The sequence below is a fragment of the Anopheles ziemanni genome, chromosome 3 (assembly GCF_943734765.1).
Source record: "Anopheles ziemanni chromosome 3, idAnoZiCoDA_A2_x.2, whole genome shotgun sequence".
Taxonomy (NCBI): Eukaryota; Metazoa; Arthropoda; class Insecta; order Diptera; family Culicidae; genus Anopheles; species Anopheles ziemanni.
Genome location: NC_080706.1, coordinates 81,401,598 through 81,418,210, shown reverse-complemented (window position 1 = coordinate 81,418,210; position 16,613 = coordinate 81,401,598). Strand labels below are relative to the sequence as shown.

At 45.6% G+C, this 16,613-nt stretch overlaps 3 protein-coding genes across 3 annotated transcripts; 1 reads left to right on the top strand and 2 right to left on the bottom strand.

The window, feature by feature from the left end:
• Positions 1-4,181: 4,181 nt before the first annotated feature.
• LOC131286058 (transcription initiation factor TFIID subunit 5) lies at positions 4,182-6,454 on the bottom strand. Its single transcript, XM_058314922.1, has 4 exons — positions 6,359-6,454; positions 5,714-6,293; positions 5,310-5,649; positions 4,182-5,242 (listed from the first exon to the last, which is right to left on the bottom strand). Exons 1-4 carry the CDS (start codon positions 6,419-6,421, stop codon positions 4,267-4,269), a joined length of 1,959 nt encoding a protein of 652 aa, XP_058170905.1. The 5' UTR covers positions 6,422-6,454; the 3' UTR covers positions 4,182-4,266.
• A 3,311-nt stretch (positions 6,455-9,765) lies between these two features.
• LOC131288030 (dicarboxylate carrier SLC25A8-like) lies at positions 9,766-14,044 on the top strand. Its single transcript, XM_058317127.1, has 4 exons — positions 9,766-9,897; positions 11,217-11,410; positions 12,718-12,988; positions 13,071-14,044. The coding sequence occupies exons 2-4, from the start codon at positions 11,270-11,272 to the stop codon at positions 13,652-13,654; spliced, it is 996 nt and encodes a 331-aa protein (XP_058173110.1). The 5' UTR covers positions 9,766-9,897; positions 11,217-11,269; the 3' UTR covers positions 13,655-14,044.
• On the bottom strand, positions 13,817-16,286 carry LOC131288029 (recQ-mediated genome instability protein 1-like). Its single transcript, XM_058317126.1, has 3 exons — positions 15,878-16,286; positions 15,713-15,815; positions 13,817-15,645 (listed from the first exon to the last, which is right to left on the bottom strand). Exons 1-3 carry the CDS (start codon positions 16,164-16,166, stop codon positions 14,115-14,117), a joined length of 1,923 nt encoding a protein of 640 aa, XP_058173109.1. The 5' UTR covers positions 16,167-16,286; the 3' UTR covers positions 13,817-14,114.
• Between the last annotated feature and the right edge of the window lie 327 nt (positions 16,287-16,613).

The following is a 16,613-nucleotide window of genomic DNA, read 5'->3' as shown; positions in this document are numbered from 1 at the left end:
AAATTGAAGTGAAAGAAGAAAGAAAAACATAAAAGCAACATTTATTAATTCCATCAGCAGTGGATCGTCAGCCATGTAAACGTAAAACAAATATCTCCCTTCACATGAAACTCGCACTCGCTGATTTTGCTGTGAAAACGCAAAAATCAACCATGCCTACGGCCGTGCGAGGATCTAAATTTAGTTTCTAATGGATATGGTTCGCAAAACCACAGAAAAAAAACACACACAACAAGATGTCTGAATGTGAACCAGAACACTTGAACCAAATGGCATATTATACAATTCATTTTGCACGGAAACATAATGTTCTGTATTTGTGTTAGAGCGCAGCTCTGTTTGGTAGTAGGGTTTTCCCTTGGTGATTAATTTGCAATAAAATCAGAGCGCTGGCTTTTCATGAGGGATCTGTTGTACAAGAGTTAAATATAGGAGTTAGAATAGAAAATAAGTGAACAAACATCAATAAAAACACAAAAAAATACAAAAATTCACATTAACCTATATGATGACGCAAGTCCAACGGCACGCCTAAATGCTAGACTAAATCATAGCTCTAGGATGTCCGGCATTACGTTACCTGAACTCGACAAGCCCCGCAATGTCACGGCTTTCTCTTACGAAATGTGGTACACATTTTTCAACCCCCCCTCCCCACCCTCCACCTCCTTCCTCCTCAGCACCCTCGCCTACGTCAGCTGGTACTCCCTCTCCCCAACAAAACAACAAAAAAGCAGAAAAACTCCGAGCCATTGACCTCAGCGTATTTTTAAAACAAACCTTAGCGCACATTTTGAAAACAAAAACGATTGGATGAAATGATTTTTGGCTTTTCTGTCCCACCTTGAAAGTACGTGCATGAGGATTTTTTTAATATCAAGCATCTGTTTGGTCCCCATCAGATGTTGTTGATGATAAATTTTGCACTTGCTCTCAGAGAAGATACGTGGTAGAAAGATAGGTGGGTTAGTTGTTTATTTTTTTTTACTATTTTTTTGTGTGTTCTGGTGTAATGATTGTGTCGTACAATAATTCAATGCCATTCGCCACACGAGACACAAATGTGTGTTGCAATTTGTGTGAATTCTCCTTGAAAACAACCCCCCAAGTATGCGACATCGCCTTGAAAATTCAACAAGCACAAAATGACCAAAAATAAAGCATGTATCGGACGCTGGAAAATTGCCAAAAACAATGATAATGTCAAAAACTAAAGCTCATCACCAACAATGATATAATTTTGACAACTTTGTTAGGTGCTACTAGGCTGCAACACCCATTTTCACCTTTGAGTTAATATGTAGCATGTGTTTAGTAGAAACAAAGCATATATAAACATGATAAACCAGGATCAGGTACAGACCACTCATTGGCACAATTGATCACTTTTACGTAATAAAGAAATGCAAAAGTAGTAAACAACCAGGCGCCCGCTTTAGCTGAGTCTTATTTTCCTTGCAAACGACAAACTTCTTTTTTCAACTTAGTTGGCGTGGCAGCTGTCACGAAAACGTGGATGTATTTGTCGGAATAAAGTGAAAAGCCCAATAACGGAAGAATGTGTTCCGTTTTCTTTTTCTTCGCACTTTCCAACTTGGGAAAAACGCACACAGTTTTTCCTTCCAATGTTGGCCACGAACGTCGGATCGCTTTCAACGGTGTTTGACGCATGTAGCAGCGTGTCGCTTGTTAATTGATGCTAGCGACTACCGGAGGAATAGGAGAAATACATCAACAGAAGAAGCCCAACGAAGAAGTGACGGCGCACAGAGCCGGACCAGTTCTACGGTGCGATACGATCATCTAGAATGGAAAACCCGGCGCTAGAACGGAATGGTTGGTGAGTATGAGTTCTTCCCGTATTTATAGACGGAAAATGTATGCGCCGTAGGGAAAAAAGGCACGTCAGTTCGCTCTCTCGAAGCCAATTGTCGCCCCGAAAACCGGTCGCAATAATCGCACACTTTATTTCGTCACTAATTATAAACAACGACATTTTTAACTCGCCGTGCTCCGTTCTCGGCCGTCGTCTCGCGTTAGTAGATACACGCTCCATGCCTTTCGTTCGGGTTTCTAATAGCTGAACACGGCGTGGAATGGAAGATAAATTTCCGCGATCTATCCGTTTCCGTGGTGTTTGACAGTGTTTAGAGAAAGAGCCCTGCTTTTTTGGTATTTGTTTAATGTGTCTAGTTTCTCCAACCATTTGTCATATATGAAAAGAAAATATAAAGAGATTTATTTAGCAATTAACATTTGTGGGTATCAACGACTTTGGAAAGCCTTGACTTTGATGTTGCAAATATAACTCCATTTTCTTAACCCATTTTGTGTTACAAAACCGAGCAAGCAATTCAAACATCTACAGATCAAATATATAAAAAATGTACAAAAAAGATTGCAAAAAGGAAAAAGCAGGAAGAAAAGAGAATTAGAACAAGGTGCCGAAAGGGGGACGAAAACTTGGACTAGGAACAAGAAGTAAATAACAAAACGATGAACAACACAAGACTCTGGCGCTCCCGTGAGTGAGCGCGAGGGAATCGCGTATGTGACGAGAACCGCGGCCTTAAGACGGCGGCTCAGGCGACAAAATTTTCACAGTTTCAACAAAAATGCTATTATTATCTTTTCCCACTGCTTTCCCGCATGGGACTGATCGCTCTGTTCCCGGTGAGTGAGAGGCCGCTTTTCCAACTGAAAATGGTAGCCATACGAAACTGGTGGCCCAAAACTGCTGCTTCGTTCATCAGACATTTGAGAAAGTTTTGTAGGCTAATCCGTTTTCCCTGTGAAACCAGAGCACGAACGCAACGATACGCAACGGGTGAAAACTAGCATAAACTTTCATTTCTTTTCACATGCCGCCGGTGTTCGAAGAATTTTCATCGAAACATAAATCAGGGCCGTCAGGGGACGCCTGAAGGCATGCGCGGATGGAACTGTCGATCGAAAACTATACCACAGGTTCTCCTCTTGGTCATCGTCGACGATCCGGTCCGGCTGTCTGGTTTAGCAGAACTGCTGGGCAAATTCCACCGCCATGCTTAAACACCTTCGTAAATTAATATCGCACACCACAGCGCAAGCAGGAAATACACCCCGATACCGACCACATGGCGTAGCATTATATAACTTGCGAAGAAATCGGCCATACCAGAAGGGAACAATCCGTTTCGAAAATAGTTTGCAAATTTTCTCACAGAAAACTACGTTTCCTTTAGATCGTATTAGGGAAGAAGAAAGTAACGACCATTCATTAAACCTCACTTTACGATATTGTAACTTGAGAAACACTGCACTACCCAAATTAAGCCAAAAGAAGTTACTGGCATCGAATACACTTCCAATAATACTATAACTGTGTTGCGTGCGTTAAAGAAAAATTTCACCTACGTTTTCTCGATAGTTTTTCTTGGTACTTTAACACTTTTACTTCAATAATTTTGCCTTGAGAATCCAAGATTAGATTCCCCTTTTCTAACTTTTTTACGTGGGAGTTACTCTCGATACTGGGCGCAGCGTAATACCGTAACGGTGGTTCAGGTATAACTGAGAACGGATTTTGCTCGACGGCTCCCAAGCCGGGACCGGGATACGTCTGCTGCTGCGTCACAAGATCGGCCAGAGGTCTGAAAGACCAGAGCGGTGGAGAGCATTTGGTTCAATCTGCATTTGAACCGGGCACGGTCTTAGCGAGAGAAAACCAACTCGGAGAGACCACAAATTAAAAATGGATGCCGTACTGGGGAAAGGCAGAGTTTTCTTTCTCCCTGCTTGTATGGGTGTATTTTCTAGGAGATACAATAATTTTTCACAATTCCCTTCTCTAGGGGCTGATAGGAAATTTTAATTTACTTTTTCCCTGAGTGCAACAAGCATTTTGCATGACTTTTCTTTTTCCCAGTGGAGGCGCATGGTCCGTATGTTCTTCAACAGTTCCATCTTGAACGGCATCGTTTTGCTTTACGAAAATTATTCTTGCCTTAACACACCCACCATGAAATCCGTAAGATTTATATCTTGGTTTGGCCTCGCTCTTGATGTTGTTGGCAACGGTTGTTTACTTTTTGTAGGTTTTTGCAAAATGTATAGAATATAGGATTATTCTAATACAAACAATCTATTGATAGATACATCTACTAATAATTGAACTATCCAAACACAGTTTAAGATTACCAAATACAGAATTTTTATTATTAATCTTAGAAGATGTATTTGGGATCTGTACGTCTGTTGGCCGATTGTGATCGCAAGCCATTGCGCCTACACACCCAGCTCGTACATACCCACCCCGAGCAACAAATTGCGGCGCGTAAAATGTAGCGTCAAAAATGGCGACTGCTTCGTGGGGAACGTGCGCAGTAGGTACGGTTCACCGTCACGCACGTCCGGATTGTGCGAAACGTTCACATTCTCCCCGCTGATGTCGTCCACGAGCTTTGTAAAGTCCCACAGCTTAAGGGCGCAGTCCAGCCCGCCGGTCGCCAAGATCGTGCCGTCCCGGCTGAAGCACATCGAATGTACCGTAGCGCCGTGTCCGGTCAGGGCCGCGATAAGATGCCCGTGAGCGAGATCCCAAATCAGGACACGTTTGTCCGCCGAACCGGAGGCCAAATAGCGACCGCACATGGAAAATGCTAGCGAATAGATTGGCGCTTTGTGGCCGGTCAGCAACCGATGGTGGTTTCCGACGCACACGTCCCACAGACGCACGGAACGGTCGCTCGAACCCGTCGCGACGTAGTTGCTGTTCGGGTGGAAGATGCACACGTCCACGTCCGCGAGATGGCCGGCGAAAATGCGCAGCGGCTGATGGGAATCGGTAGCCCAAAGGCGTGCGGTTTTGTCGTGCGAGCAGCTCACAAAGTAATGCCCATGGGGCGAGAATCGTACGTCCCACACGGGAAATTGGTGGCCTTTGTACACGACGACGCACGTCCAGGTGTGCAGCGACCAGAGCCGTATGGTACAGTCCTCCGAGCAAGAGAGCATCATCGTTCGATCCGGGGCGAACGATGTCCGGTAGATCGGACCACTGTGGCCACACAGCGTACGGCAAAGCTCCGCCTTTCGGTCGTCCAACATCCGGATCAGAACGTCCTCGGCATCGCGATCGATTTCCTTCAACTGCTCTGCGCTCTTCATCTCCCGAAGCTTTATCGGTGTCATCGACCACACCCTGATGGACGAGTCGGAAAAGCCTACCGCTATGAGGCTGGAATCTTCACACAAATCCGCACTGCAATAAAAAGAGAAAATCTATTATTAGAAACTGTTTTTGAATACTACAATGAGTACAACCTTACCATGTCACCGTATAGTTGGCATTCAACAGGGTGTACATGCAAATGGAAGGCAGCGAGTCTGGTCCGAGGTTAACCCTCTTAGAAGCTTCTCGTAGAGCCTTTACTTTCTCCATTTTGTCGACATCTTTCAATTTTGGCAGCGGAATACGATCCAGCGGGGGTGCGTTCGGATCAGACTTGGGCTTCTTCGAGTACAGTGGGTCCTTTTTCGGTTTTTTCTTCTTCGGTTTATCCGGTGCGTCCGGGTCCATGTCGTCATCCTCTTCCGGAGGAGCGGCTGGCTGTAGCGTTTGCACGTCGGGTTCCTTCAGAAGTCCATAATACACTTTAATTTTATTATCTGAAAAAGATTAATGTCATTTTGAGAACGAATATGTGAGGCACAAAGTAACTATTATTCCTACCTTGTCGTTTAGCCTCTCCCGTCATTGCACCGCTCGTCGCATCGCATTGGGACTTGTTTCGCGCAACACCTTCATACAAATCAAAGTACATATGCTCGTTGACAATGTTCAGTATTACCGATGCTTTTTTCTCGTGCAAATGTCTCTTCAACAACGAAAGCGTGTCACGGGATATCCGAATCGTGAAAGCATTCGATTTGAAAGTGTCCGTGATATCGTTACCGCTCATCTGGTCCCGCTTGGTCACCATCGAAAGTCGGGCCAGTTCGTCCTGGTAATAGTACTCCTGCTCGGGGCCAAACTTTGTGATCAACTTCTTTGCCTGCTCCTCGTGACTATTATACACAAGCTCGATGTACATGTGCACCAGGACCGGATACAGTATCAACGCCAGCTCGTGCTTGTAGATATCGAGCGATTCCTCCACGAACTTGCGCAGCTCCATGTAGGAATGCTCGTAAATGTCCGGATCTCCCTCGCTTTTGTAGGCCGCTAGTACACTGTTCACTTCCGCTTCGCCGGCCACATTTTCCGGAATATCGATGAGACCGGCTTCCTTTTTGAGCAGATCCTCGGTACCCTACAATGGTTTGATGCAATGAATGTAAACAAACCGCCGTAGCTTCTCTTTTCTTCCAAACGTACCTTTAAATTGTACTTTTTTACCACCGCCAACACTGCCAACAAGTCGTTTCTATTCTGCGCCATCGTGGCAAATAGAGGAAATCGCACTTTTCTGTATATTTACGCGTTTTTTCTGCAAAATTCGTCAGCAAAACACTAGAGCTTACTTTGGTGTTTTGAGCACATCAAGATCACTGAAATTAGTGTTGGTAGATCGGGATTCGAAAGATTCGAAGATTCGATCCCTAGACGGATTCTACAGATTCGAATCCCATTTGACAGATTCTAAAGATTCGAATCCCATCTGACAGATTCTTAAGATTTTGATTCGATTCTGACTTGATCCTAAACTGTTTGAATCGACTCACAATGATTTGAGTCGAATTAGGCACATAACTAGTCGATCTAGAGACAATGTAGTTGATTTAAGTTTCCTTAAATCGAACGCTGGGTAGAATGTCCAATAGACATAGATTGAGTTTTTTGCGCGATTTGCAAGTTTTGCTTTAGAAAAATTCCTGGAACCTATGTTTTACAAAGAAATACAGTAGAATGTCCATTATCCTAGTTGATCTACCCAACCAAACCCATTTCATCAGGACCAGACCATTTTTACCGGATTCTGAATCGGAGTCTGGAGATTCAGATCAGGATAAACAATTTCCAGAAAAAAAGGAGGTTTATCAGCTCCTAGGAGCAAATAAAAAGAAGGTTTAACAGCTAAAATCGCCGAACCTTTAACCGAAACCTCCACAAATTAAACACATCATATGAAAAATTGGCATTAGATGAGCATGTATGACATGACGGATTGGGATTCGGATTCGAAGATCCAGATCACAGAATGGGTTTGAATCGAAAGATTCGAATCTCTGTAGGGATTTAGTTTCCCCATCACTAACTGAAATGAAGCACTAGTACGTTTATACTACTAAGTTGTAGCACAGTTCGGTATGCAAATACATTTTTCAAACCAGTTTCAAGCGAATAATCAAGGATATACGGTTTGCATACCTTCAGGCGCACGAAGTCTTGGAACACACTGAAAACGGAACAAACGTGTTTCCGTTTACGGACATTTTTATTTTATTGTTATTTCCAAATGGTAAACGATTGTAGGTACCAATTGATGGTATATTTTTTCAAATTTGATCACACAACTAGACAACATCCTGTTCATGGTGTTCCACATTTTGTGCTTCGTCAAAAAGTGCAAATCATCATCTATGAACGCATTTACGCAAATCTTGAGTTCATCCCAAAAACTCGCGTACTTCGCTGGAAGGGGCAATCCTTCACTTTCTTTCATGTACCATCGACGTCAGTCATTTTTATTCTGTTTGATCGCTCATTCGCTATAAAAAAAACCCCCTCACAATATGTTTGACCTTCACGAAATGTTTAACACTACATTGGCTTTGGATCGTTCGATCATAACGCCTCAACAAGTCATCTCAATCATCTGTCTATCCATCCCTCTGCCCGCTCGCCATTTATTAACCTTATCACGCCTACATTGGCGGCATTTGGCGGTGGCGTGATTGAATTTATCAATTGTGGTTCCTAAAACGGTCAGGAAAAGGAAAGCGTCCGCAGCCAAAACAAACCGGGGGCTCGCAGCAACAACTCGACTGCTGTTGCCTTGCGGGAAGGCGAAAAATTGCCTTTCGGCGTGATTGTGATTGTTGGCCCCGAAATTGACCGTATCAAAATCATCCCGCGAGATGCTGATTGGCCCACGCGCCTGGACACACCTTTTTTCGGGCAACAGCTATGGGAACCAGAATATGTATTGACCTTCTTCGTTGCTGATGGTGTGTATTGCCTGATAAGGATAAGCCACGCCACGCAAAATGATAGTGAAGTTGTTGTGTTATTCGTCCCCAACCTGGTGGGTACAAGAAGCGTTCTATTTGTGTTGTTTTCAATGACCGCACATTTTGGGGTCAGTTGCCTGGAATACAAAATGAAGCCATTAACAAACTATCCGGCTTTACGATCACACGATCGCTAGATGCGTGGTAGGGTTTTAATCGTTTTTCGCTTTAGAGGTCATTGCAGAGACATCAAATCGACGCAATACATATTGTTTTGATACTTTGTACGGACGATCCTGAGATACCGTCACACAATAAGACAAGATAACATTATCCTGCTCATTTTTACGTTCCCGAGCCCCGGATGATACGATAGAAGATACGACGCAAATCACTGTCATTTGTTCGAAGGGTAAACAAATTGTGAAGATTCTAGGTTTAAAAAATTAGACTTCACATCAAGGCCATGCTAGCCAAAATTAGCCACCGTCCTTCGCAATCCACTGAAATGAAGCGCCGACTCAATGACGCCAACTGCTCCACAAAAGGCTCCCGACTAGATATGAGAGTCGCACGATCCAGTCATAACGATACGGTCAATATTTGGCCTATCGATTAGAGTGAGAGTGGCTAAGCTTCAAATTGATACGGTCCATCTTTGATTTGAATCCCGGGGGGACATAAACATGTTTATCAGTTCCTGGCGGTGTTGGCTTTTCCGAGCCAAAACCATGCTAATTGTGCGAATCAATCGGTTGTCAAGCGTATCTCGTCCTATCCATACCAAAAGCTTCCCGGCACATACGACGTACCATGAATCACTTTTTCTTACTTTTCGCAGCATCATTTTATCAGCCCCGATAATAGGTGCGATTGATGTCAGTGTCAATATTTTGGCTAATTGTCGGCTATGTGGCTCGTGTTCGCACTTTCGTCGCCTTTGCCGCTGGTTTACTACGAAAATTTCCAAACGGTTGTGGGCACGCGCGCCCCTTGGCACAAGATAGCCGTTGACGTCTTATCGATCGATTGGTGTCAGTCTGGTAAGATAGCAACAGTTAACCACAAGATGACTCTCGGGTATAGGGTGATCTGTGTCCCGCGCCCTATCTACCCCTTACGTTCCAACCCCTCCCTGGTAACGGGGACAACAAATCTCGTGGACCGAAGTCCGCGTTTCCGAGTTCATGGTACGTTAAATGAATGGTCACTTCCACCACCATCGGCGATGTGGTTCGCTTTCTGTCGGTAGACGATCCTCGGCCGCGGTATTGGTTGGCCAGCGCGCAATGTTGAAGATTGGTGGTCGTGCGATGGTTTCGCGGGTCGAACGCATTCAGCTCGAGCCTATTTATATGGGGCCGTTGCGTGGTTCAGGCTTCACTGTGTCATTTTGGAAGCTCCAGCATACGCTGGCTCTAGCGCCGGGCATCCGTGCGCCAAATAAACCGAGCCTTTCGAGTGAGTGATCCTTAAAGGATACTGTTTCTGCTGGAGTGCGTGTTGGTGGAGTGGATATTTAAAAAGTCTCTGTGCCGTTGCTTCACACACTCGATCGGAAGGAAGTGAATGAAGAAGCAGGATTAGTGTTCGGGGAAAAAAAAAGTTTAATTTGTGAACCAACGGTAAAACCAAGTGATCATACCGTGCAAGCATTGACATTTTTTGTTTCAAAGATCCACCATCGAAAAAGTGCCTCAATTGCTGCTAAGAGTTGCACGTACACGCCCCCGACCATATTGTGTAAGTTTCTGTAATGGCTTTCGAAAATTTGTCCAAACCTATACCGGTAACCTGTCCGTTGTGTCATGCGGAGTTTATTTGTCCACATTTTGTGTTGCACGGAGGATAGAAAGGTGTTCGAAGGAACCCGACGTTGATATATTGAGTTTTGCGTCTTAGTGGACCTACGATAACATGATTTAAATGTTGAATGTGATTTGTCCTTTCACTATTCATTTACGAAAAATCAATTAAAAGTTTCTACAAATGTTGAGATAACGTCAATAGGTAAAAGAAAAGATCAACGTTAATTTTGAAGTATCCTTAAAACAGTGTACTTTACACGTTTTAGTTGAAAGTTAAAAATGTCATATTCACATTAACTTCAGTCCTGTGTAGTCCTAGATCGATGATCATAAACCAACAGGAATGTTGAATGAAAATTTCTAAAGATCGTTCGTTACCATGGTACCCGAAAAGACCATTTCTCCATAGTAGACAATTTACCTGTGGATCGTGCAACAGGTCCACAAACGAACGATTTCGAACTTCAGAAGTCTTGCACTGCTTTTTTCGGTTGCTTTCCGGATCGTAACTTAATCGCTAAACTGGATCCGTGGTAAGTTTCAAACTAGAAAACATTCACGCCTGACCAACCAACAATCAGTTATCCGAGGTTCAGGAAGTTAGAATGTGATGCGGATCTAAAAGCTAGGCCGATCGAGCTGGAACCCATTCCTGCGTCGAACAACAATGGCGTCAATCGGATGATGTAAATTTGACCAACAACGAAAAAATAAAACAAGTTTGGCAGTGCGAGAGCCGTAAGCATTCGTCACACGAAACAAACACGCCTATTGCCCGACGGACATTCGGACGAGCCCCCACCGGCCAACATCAGTGCCAATATATACACCGGTTTTTATCAGCTGACCACAGCGAGCGAACCGACCCGTGGAAGGGCAGATTGATGACGATGATGGTGATGGTGATGGCGAACGATGCGATATCGCCGAGTTTAAGCGCCGATTGGCTTGTTTTCTAATTTCTGTTGTCAAGGCTATTTTTGTTTTCGTCACCTCTCGAGGAGTAGACATCGGCGCGAGGGCATGGAGCGGTTTTCGCAGGGGCTTAACCATCTGTTTCATCGGTCCGATGCTTGTCTGGCGGACGGGGTAAAAACTATGACACCTTCTCAATCAAAAGATTTTATCATCCCGGTGTCAAGCAGACAAACAAATGACAATGGCAAATAACCTACGAGTACCAGATTAACCGAAACTGGATACTAAAGCAGTGTAAATAATATTTCTATTTTTGTTTCCCTTCGTTTTCGGCAGGATATTTACTGTTGAACAAAACCATCCGCACAACAGACGAAAAATACAACAACATGAGCTTTCAAAGACGCACTTCGGAAAAGACGACGGAGCTGACGGCGTCGGTGCCGGTAAAGCTGTTGACGGCCGGTACGGCGGCCTGCTTTGCCGACTTCATTACCTTCCCACTGGACACAGCTAAAGTGCGGCTACAGGTGAGAGTTATGGGGGAAAACAGCACAAGTTTATTACACCACTGGGATTTCAAAGTCAAATGGGAAGTTCATATACTTGAAACGTGAAATTTAGGATTATTAATCGATCCTTAAGCGAATAAAAAATTTGAATTGCCGAATCAGGGCACACATAACAAAATGACGTGCTCTGCTCATGAGCAGCCAGCGAAAAAAAAATGCCAAGGTTACCAAGGGAACACCAACGCATGCTTCGTGGTAGTATTTACCTCCAGCGATCTTTTGACGAGCTTCCTATTTCGCACTCGCTCCAACGAAACCGAAAACAGAACCAAAACCGCATGCATAGGGAGAAAAACAAACGCCAAACCAGTGTGCACCAGCATATTCGATCGATTGTAGCGAAGGTGGTGAACGATCATCCTACTCCTAGCCGCTTCATCCGCATCCGTTACAGTTCGGAGTCGTGCGGACGGCTTTTACGGTTCGCTGAACGGAGTGAACGATCACAACGAGTCGCGTCGTGAGCTGCCCTCGAAGAGAACGACCAACGCACGGCAGCGTCGAGGAAACTTGTGACCGGTTAGCCGGTACAAAGTTCACACTGGCTAGGTATTTTTTTGTTTGTCTACCCCGATGCCGGAGAAGGGCTCCGTTTAGCGCTGATGGACGCATCGTCAACATCATCGGCAGCAGTAGGAAGTAGGGCAGCCACAGAGATCCGAGGACTTTGCACTCCGGATACGGTGTAAGGTATCTGTCCTTCGCCTAGCAAATTGGAGACGCACAAATGGATTACATAACATCCAACGGACGGGCTGAGGTTTCAAAGACAACGGTTTCTCGAAGAAAAATACGCCTTATGCCGTTACTTTTTTTAAATTTATAAAACTCCAACAACAGGAGGAAAATGTATGTGAACCTACGATCTCCCATTGGAGGTCAGGGTAGCACATTATGTCAACGTGTTGTGTTGTGTCGCCTTTGTTTGAAGACGTTGTGTGAATCAGGGGGAAGCCGTTGGTTTTTGGGTTTGTGTTGTCACCGAGACAAAGACCCTGTGTAGCAGCAGTTTGCAGGGGAAAAGAACCGCAAACTGATCAAACTTTCCTTTCTAATAATTGCTTACTGCCAAGGTTGTACAAATTTACCCTTTCAAAACAATGTGGTGCAGGAATTTCTTATCGATTTGCCTTCGACCAGGAATAAATGTATGAGCAAACATTAACAAACAGAAAATATAAAATCCAACTAACGTTAGCACGAGCAGGTGGTGCATATGGTTCTTCCGGTAGCGTGCTTATAATGACACTTTCATCTGTTTTCAGATTCAAGGCGAACAGCCCGTCCGAACGGTTGCCATGACACCGGCCGTCAACACAACGGCATCGTTCAAGCTAAACCCTACGCCCCTCCCAGCTACACAGCACGTGCAATACCGTGGTCTGGTCGGCACGATCACCACTATCACCCGCCAGGAAGGTTTCCGGACGCTGTACAATGGCCTTTCGGCCGGTCTGCAGCGGCAGCTATGCTTCTGCTCTATCCGCCTCGGACTGTACGATACGGTGAAAACGTTCTACGGTTCCCTGCTTAAAGGTGGGTGTGTCCAACTAATTAGTTGGTTGCCTGGTAAAGTAAGCATTAATATGAACGTACACATACCTGTTCTTGTTGACAGAAAATGAAGCTGGTCTTCAAATAGGAACACGAATCTTAGCCGGTCTAACGACGGGCGGCGCGGCGGTCATGATCGCACAGCCAACGGATGTAGTGAAGGTGCGCTTCCAGGCAGCAACCCGATCGTCCACCGGTCGCCGGTACGCATCGACGCTGGAAGCCTATCGCACCATCGGCCGGGAGGAAGGCGTACGCGGTCTGTGGAAGGGTGCAATGCCGAACGTGGGTCGAAACGCGATCGTCAACGTGGCCGAGATCGTGTGCTACGATGTGGTCAAAGACTGCCTGCTGCTGTACACGCACATGCCAAACGACATACGGTTGCACTTTTCGGCCGCCGTCGTGGCCGGTTTGGCCGCTACGATCGTCGCATCGCCGGTAGATGTGGTGAAGACGCGCTACATGAACTCACCCCGCGGTCAATATCGGGGCGCTATCGATTGTGCCATCCGGATGGGTGCGAAAGAGGGCATGAACGCATTCTACAAGGGCTTTGTACCATCCTTCGCCCGCCTCGTTTCCTGGAACGTGGTGATGTGGATATCGTACGAACAGCTGAAGCTGGTGGTATTCAACCGAAGCTAAATAGAAGGCAAGCTTCACCTTGCCTTTCCTTTACCGCACCCTAGCAAAACCCACTCACAGACACAATCCGAGATTGTACCTCTAGCGTAACGAAATGTTTTTAACTACTAGACACAAACAAAAACATGGATGTCCCTTTTGTATGACGCGGTTGGACTGCGCTAGGAAACGGACAAAGTTTAGGCTCATTGCCAATCGCCCGGTGACGGTTGCATGGACAACGCTGTCTTTGACCCGTTTTTTTTTAAATCGTTTTTCCATGTTTCTATATGCTTATGCAGTACGAATGTGATAATAAGTATGTTTGTAATCGTCCGAATGAAAACTGTTATCGTGCCTTAATTTTTAAAAGTGAATAAAAATGGACAATAATTTCTTATTTTAAGGTAATCGGGTGAATCGACTCATTTCATTTCGTTTTCATTTCATCATTCGAACAGCACACGATGACCGGCACTTTTCATAGCATTTTCCTTAGCTGGCTACAGTTTTCCTTGATAATCTTGTCCAACAATATGGACCCTCGTTCGTCGTTCATTTCGTACGACTCCATCACCACGGGAAGCTCCGAATCGCCAGTTTTTGAAGGGTACACCACACGCCAGAAGCACTTAATTTCCTGCAGCAGCTCTTTGAACTCGACCAGAATAGTATCGAGTAACTTCATCACGCCCTCGCGATCAGTTTTATGCTTCCGCATCAGTTCCCCTGCGTCATGCCGGACCAGTTTCGCTATCACGTCGTTGTGCAACCGGACTGAAAGATGCTGCTCCGATTGATCCGTCAGTACGATCGTAAGGTGCCAACGTTCCTTACGTATACGTGGCTGGTCGGTTACGGCACTAACCTCGCAGTACACAACGAACGAGGCACCACCTAGCTTATCCTCTGAAAGGGAGGCAATCTGATCGAGCGTGGCCAAATTTGTGCCATCAATGCGGAATGTATAGTTTGGCGAAGTAATGTTTGCGGTTGCAAGGGAGGGTTCCTCCGCTTCCGCGTAGTCCATGCTGTCTTCAAAAAGTGATGACGCACTGAACCGATGGAACATCTTGCTCGAGGATGGCTGAGGTGATACGGGGTTCTTATGGTGATTCATATTGGATTGGAAGGAACTGCTAGGAGGTTGCGGAGCTGCAGGGGTTTTCCTGGCCGACTGCAACGGTGTGACAAACTTGTCATCTAGAACCCGACTTTTCTTCGCCATTGGAGGGGCCAGCTGCACCGCTGGTGGTTCTGATTGAAAGCCATGAAATTCGCTTTGAATTTGATTTTCCAACGAATTCATCAGGTCGAAATCGTCGTCCAACGGTTCATCAAACGTTGGCTTTACGAAACCGGTTACACGGGGCTTCGGGGACGGTTGGGAATGTTTCGTTGAGGACACCTGCTGATCCATAACCTCGGGATCGTCCGGCACCTCGACTTGCTGTACGATATCATCCAATTCGTCGTCATCCATCAGCGTACTTATAGAAGCGACTTGTTCCGGTTTGCTAACCGGAGCGACCCGCGACTGGCTAGCTTCGACCGCATCCAAATCAATGCCCATGAGCAGCGAATCATCGTCCACGTCATCCACCACCAACGGGGGCGTTTTGTTTACCACATTCTTCCGTTCGTCGTGCCCAACAACACGATAGTTTTCCATCGGAACCGGCTGAATGTTGGTATGGTTTGGACGGTGTTTGTTCTCAACAACCTCCGGCTCTTCATAGTCGATCTTGGGGTTCGGGTTGGCTGGCTTATTTAGCGCTCGCAGTAGCACATTTTCGTACGCATTGCTTATCAGTAAAATATCGACTTCCCCACCAAGGACGCGCAAGTTTTTCGACTCCAAAAATAGCACCCTGTTAACGCAACGTATCGGCCCGGAGAGAAGGAGCTTCACGCCAGGGGCTAGCTTTGTGTTCAGGCACCGGATAGCCGTGTGCTCCATAGCTATGGCTGTTTGTTTTCCATCGGTAAGCTCAAGTTTTAGCATACGACGCCTAGGACAGAGAGAATGGAAATCAAATCATCAAGAAAGGAGTTAACATCTATGGTCGTTTAACACACTTTTTTGTTTGGGGCGCTTGACTCCTTCTCATTTGTACTTCATCCTCCGCCTCATCGAGCTTTTTGTCGTACAAGTTCCTCCACTGCTCGTAGGCAGGTTCAGCTTAAATGATAGAAAAAAAAAGTTAGTACACTCCATGCGTGTTTGCGTGTTTAGGCACTTACAGATGTCTAGTAAATATTGCATCTGGACAGGAAACGTCCCGGTCAGCATATGGGAGTCTATTGTCTCCTCTAATCCAGGCGCAAACGCACCTACACCAACCTCGTTCAGATCTGCCAGCAGCCATTGACTGAAGGCGAACTGGAAAAGGCTTTCGTTGGATATTTTCGGATTTTCCTGCAAACAGAACGACACGCATCCGGACAGCCACTCGTCAAGCACCTTGATGTTGTACTCGCGAACGAATCGCTGCTTCGTTTGCTGTGCACGGTTGCTTTCGTTTTGAATCATTTTCTAGCTTGAATCTAACGATTGGATCGCGAAGCTTGCATGCACATTTTCAGAACACTTTAAAATATCTCTAGGTATGGATACACAAATTTAAACGCCACTTTTTCGCACCATTCGTTCGCCGGTGTTGGCGGCAACGTACTTCTTCTTCTTCTTCTTCAATTCGGCGAGGATTTACTCCAGTACGGCTATTGAATCCAGCTTCCTGGGCCTTCGCAAGCTAACCTGGAGACATAGACCTCTATTGTTTTAGGACTGGCAACTAAAGGCCATATGTCCTGGTTTTCTGTGGTTTTCGATTTTCTGTAGGCGTCGCCTTTTGACTGCCACCATGCGGCCAGGAGCACTGCTAGCCAGCCACGCTAGTGCGCAGTCAAAATGCGGCTGTTCACCCGCCGTAACGAAAGGAATATTTCCTTCCGTTTGTCAGATCGCACGAAACTCGTG

Coding starts and splice junctions, on each gene's coding strand:
- LOC131286058 (XM_058314922.1), bottom strand. CDS start 6,421: ATGGCGCAGAATAGAAACGACTTGTTGGCAGTGTTGGCGGTGGTAAAA. Junction 5,650..5,713: donor GGGAGAGGCTAAACGACAAG/GTAGGAATAATA, acceptor AATCTTTTTCAG/ATAATAAAATTAAAGTGTAT. Junction 5,243..5,309: donor GCCAACTATACGGTGACATG/GTAAGGTTGTAC, acceptor TTTTTATTGCAG/TGCGGATTTGTGTGAAGATT.
- LOC131288029 (XM_058317126.1), bottom strand. CDS start 16,166: ATGATTCAAAACGAAAGCAACCGTGCACAGCAAACGAAGCAGCGATTC. Junction 15,816..15,877: donor GCAATATTTACTAGACATCT/GTAAGTGCCTAA, acceptor CTATCATTTAAG/CTGAACCTGCCTACGAGCAG. Junction 15,646..15,712: donor CAAGCGCCCCAAACAAAAAA/GTGTGTTAAACG, acceptor TCTCTGTCCTAG/GCGTCGTATGCTAAAACTTG.
- LOC131288030 (XM_058317127.1), top strand. CDS start 11,270: ATGAGCTTTCAAAGACGCACTTCGGAAAAGACGACGGAGCTGACGGCG. Junction 11,411..12,717: donor CAGCTAAAGTGCGGCTACAG/GTGAGAGTTATG, acceptor ATCTGTTTTCAG/ATTCAAGGCGAACAGCCCGT. Junction 12,989..13,070: donor CTACGGTTCCCTGCTTAAAG/GTGGGTGTGTCC, acceptor TCTTGTTGACAG/AAAATGAAGCTGGTCTTCAA.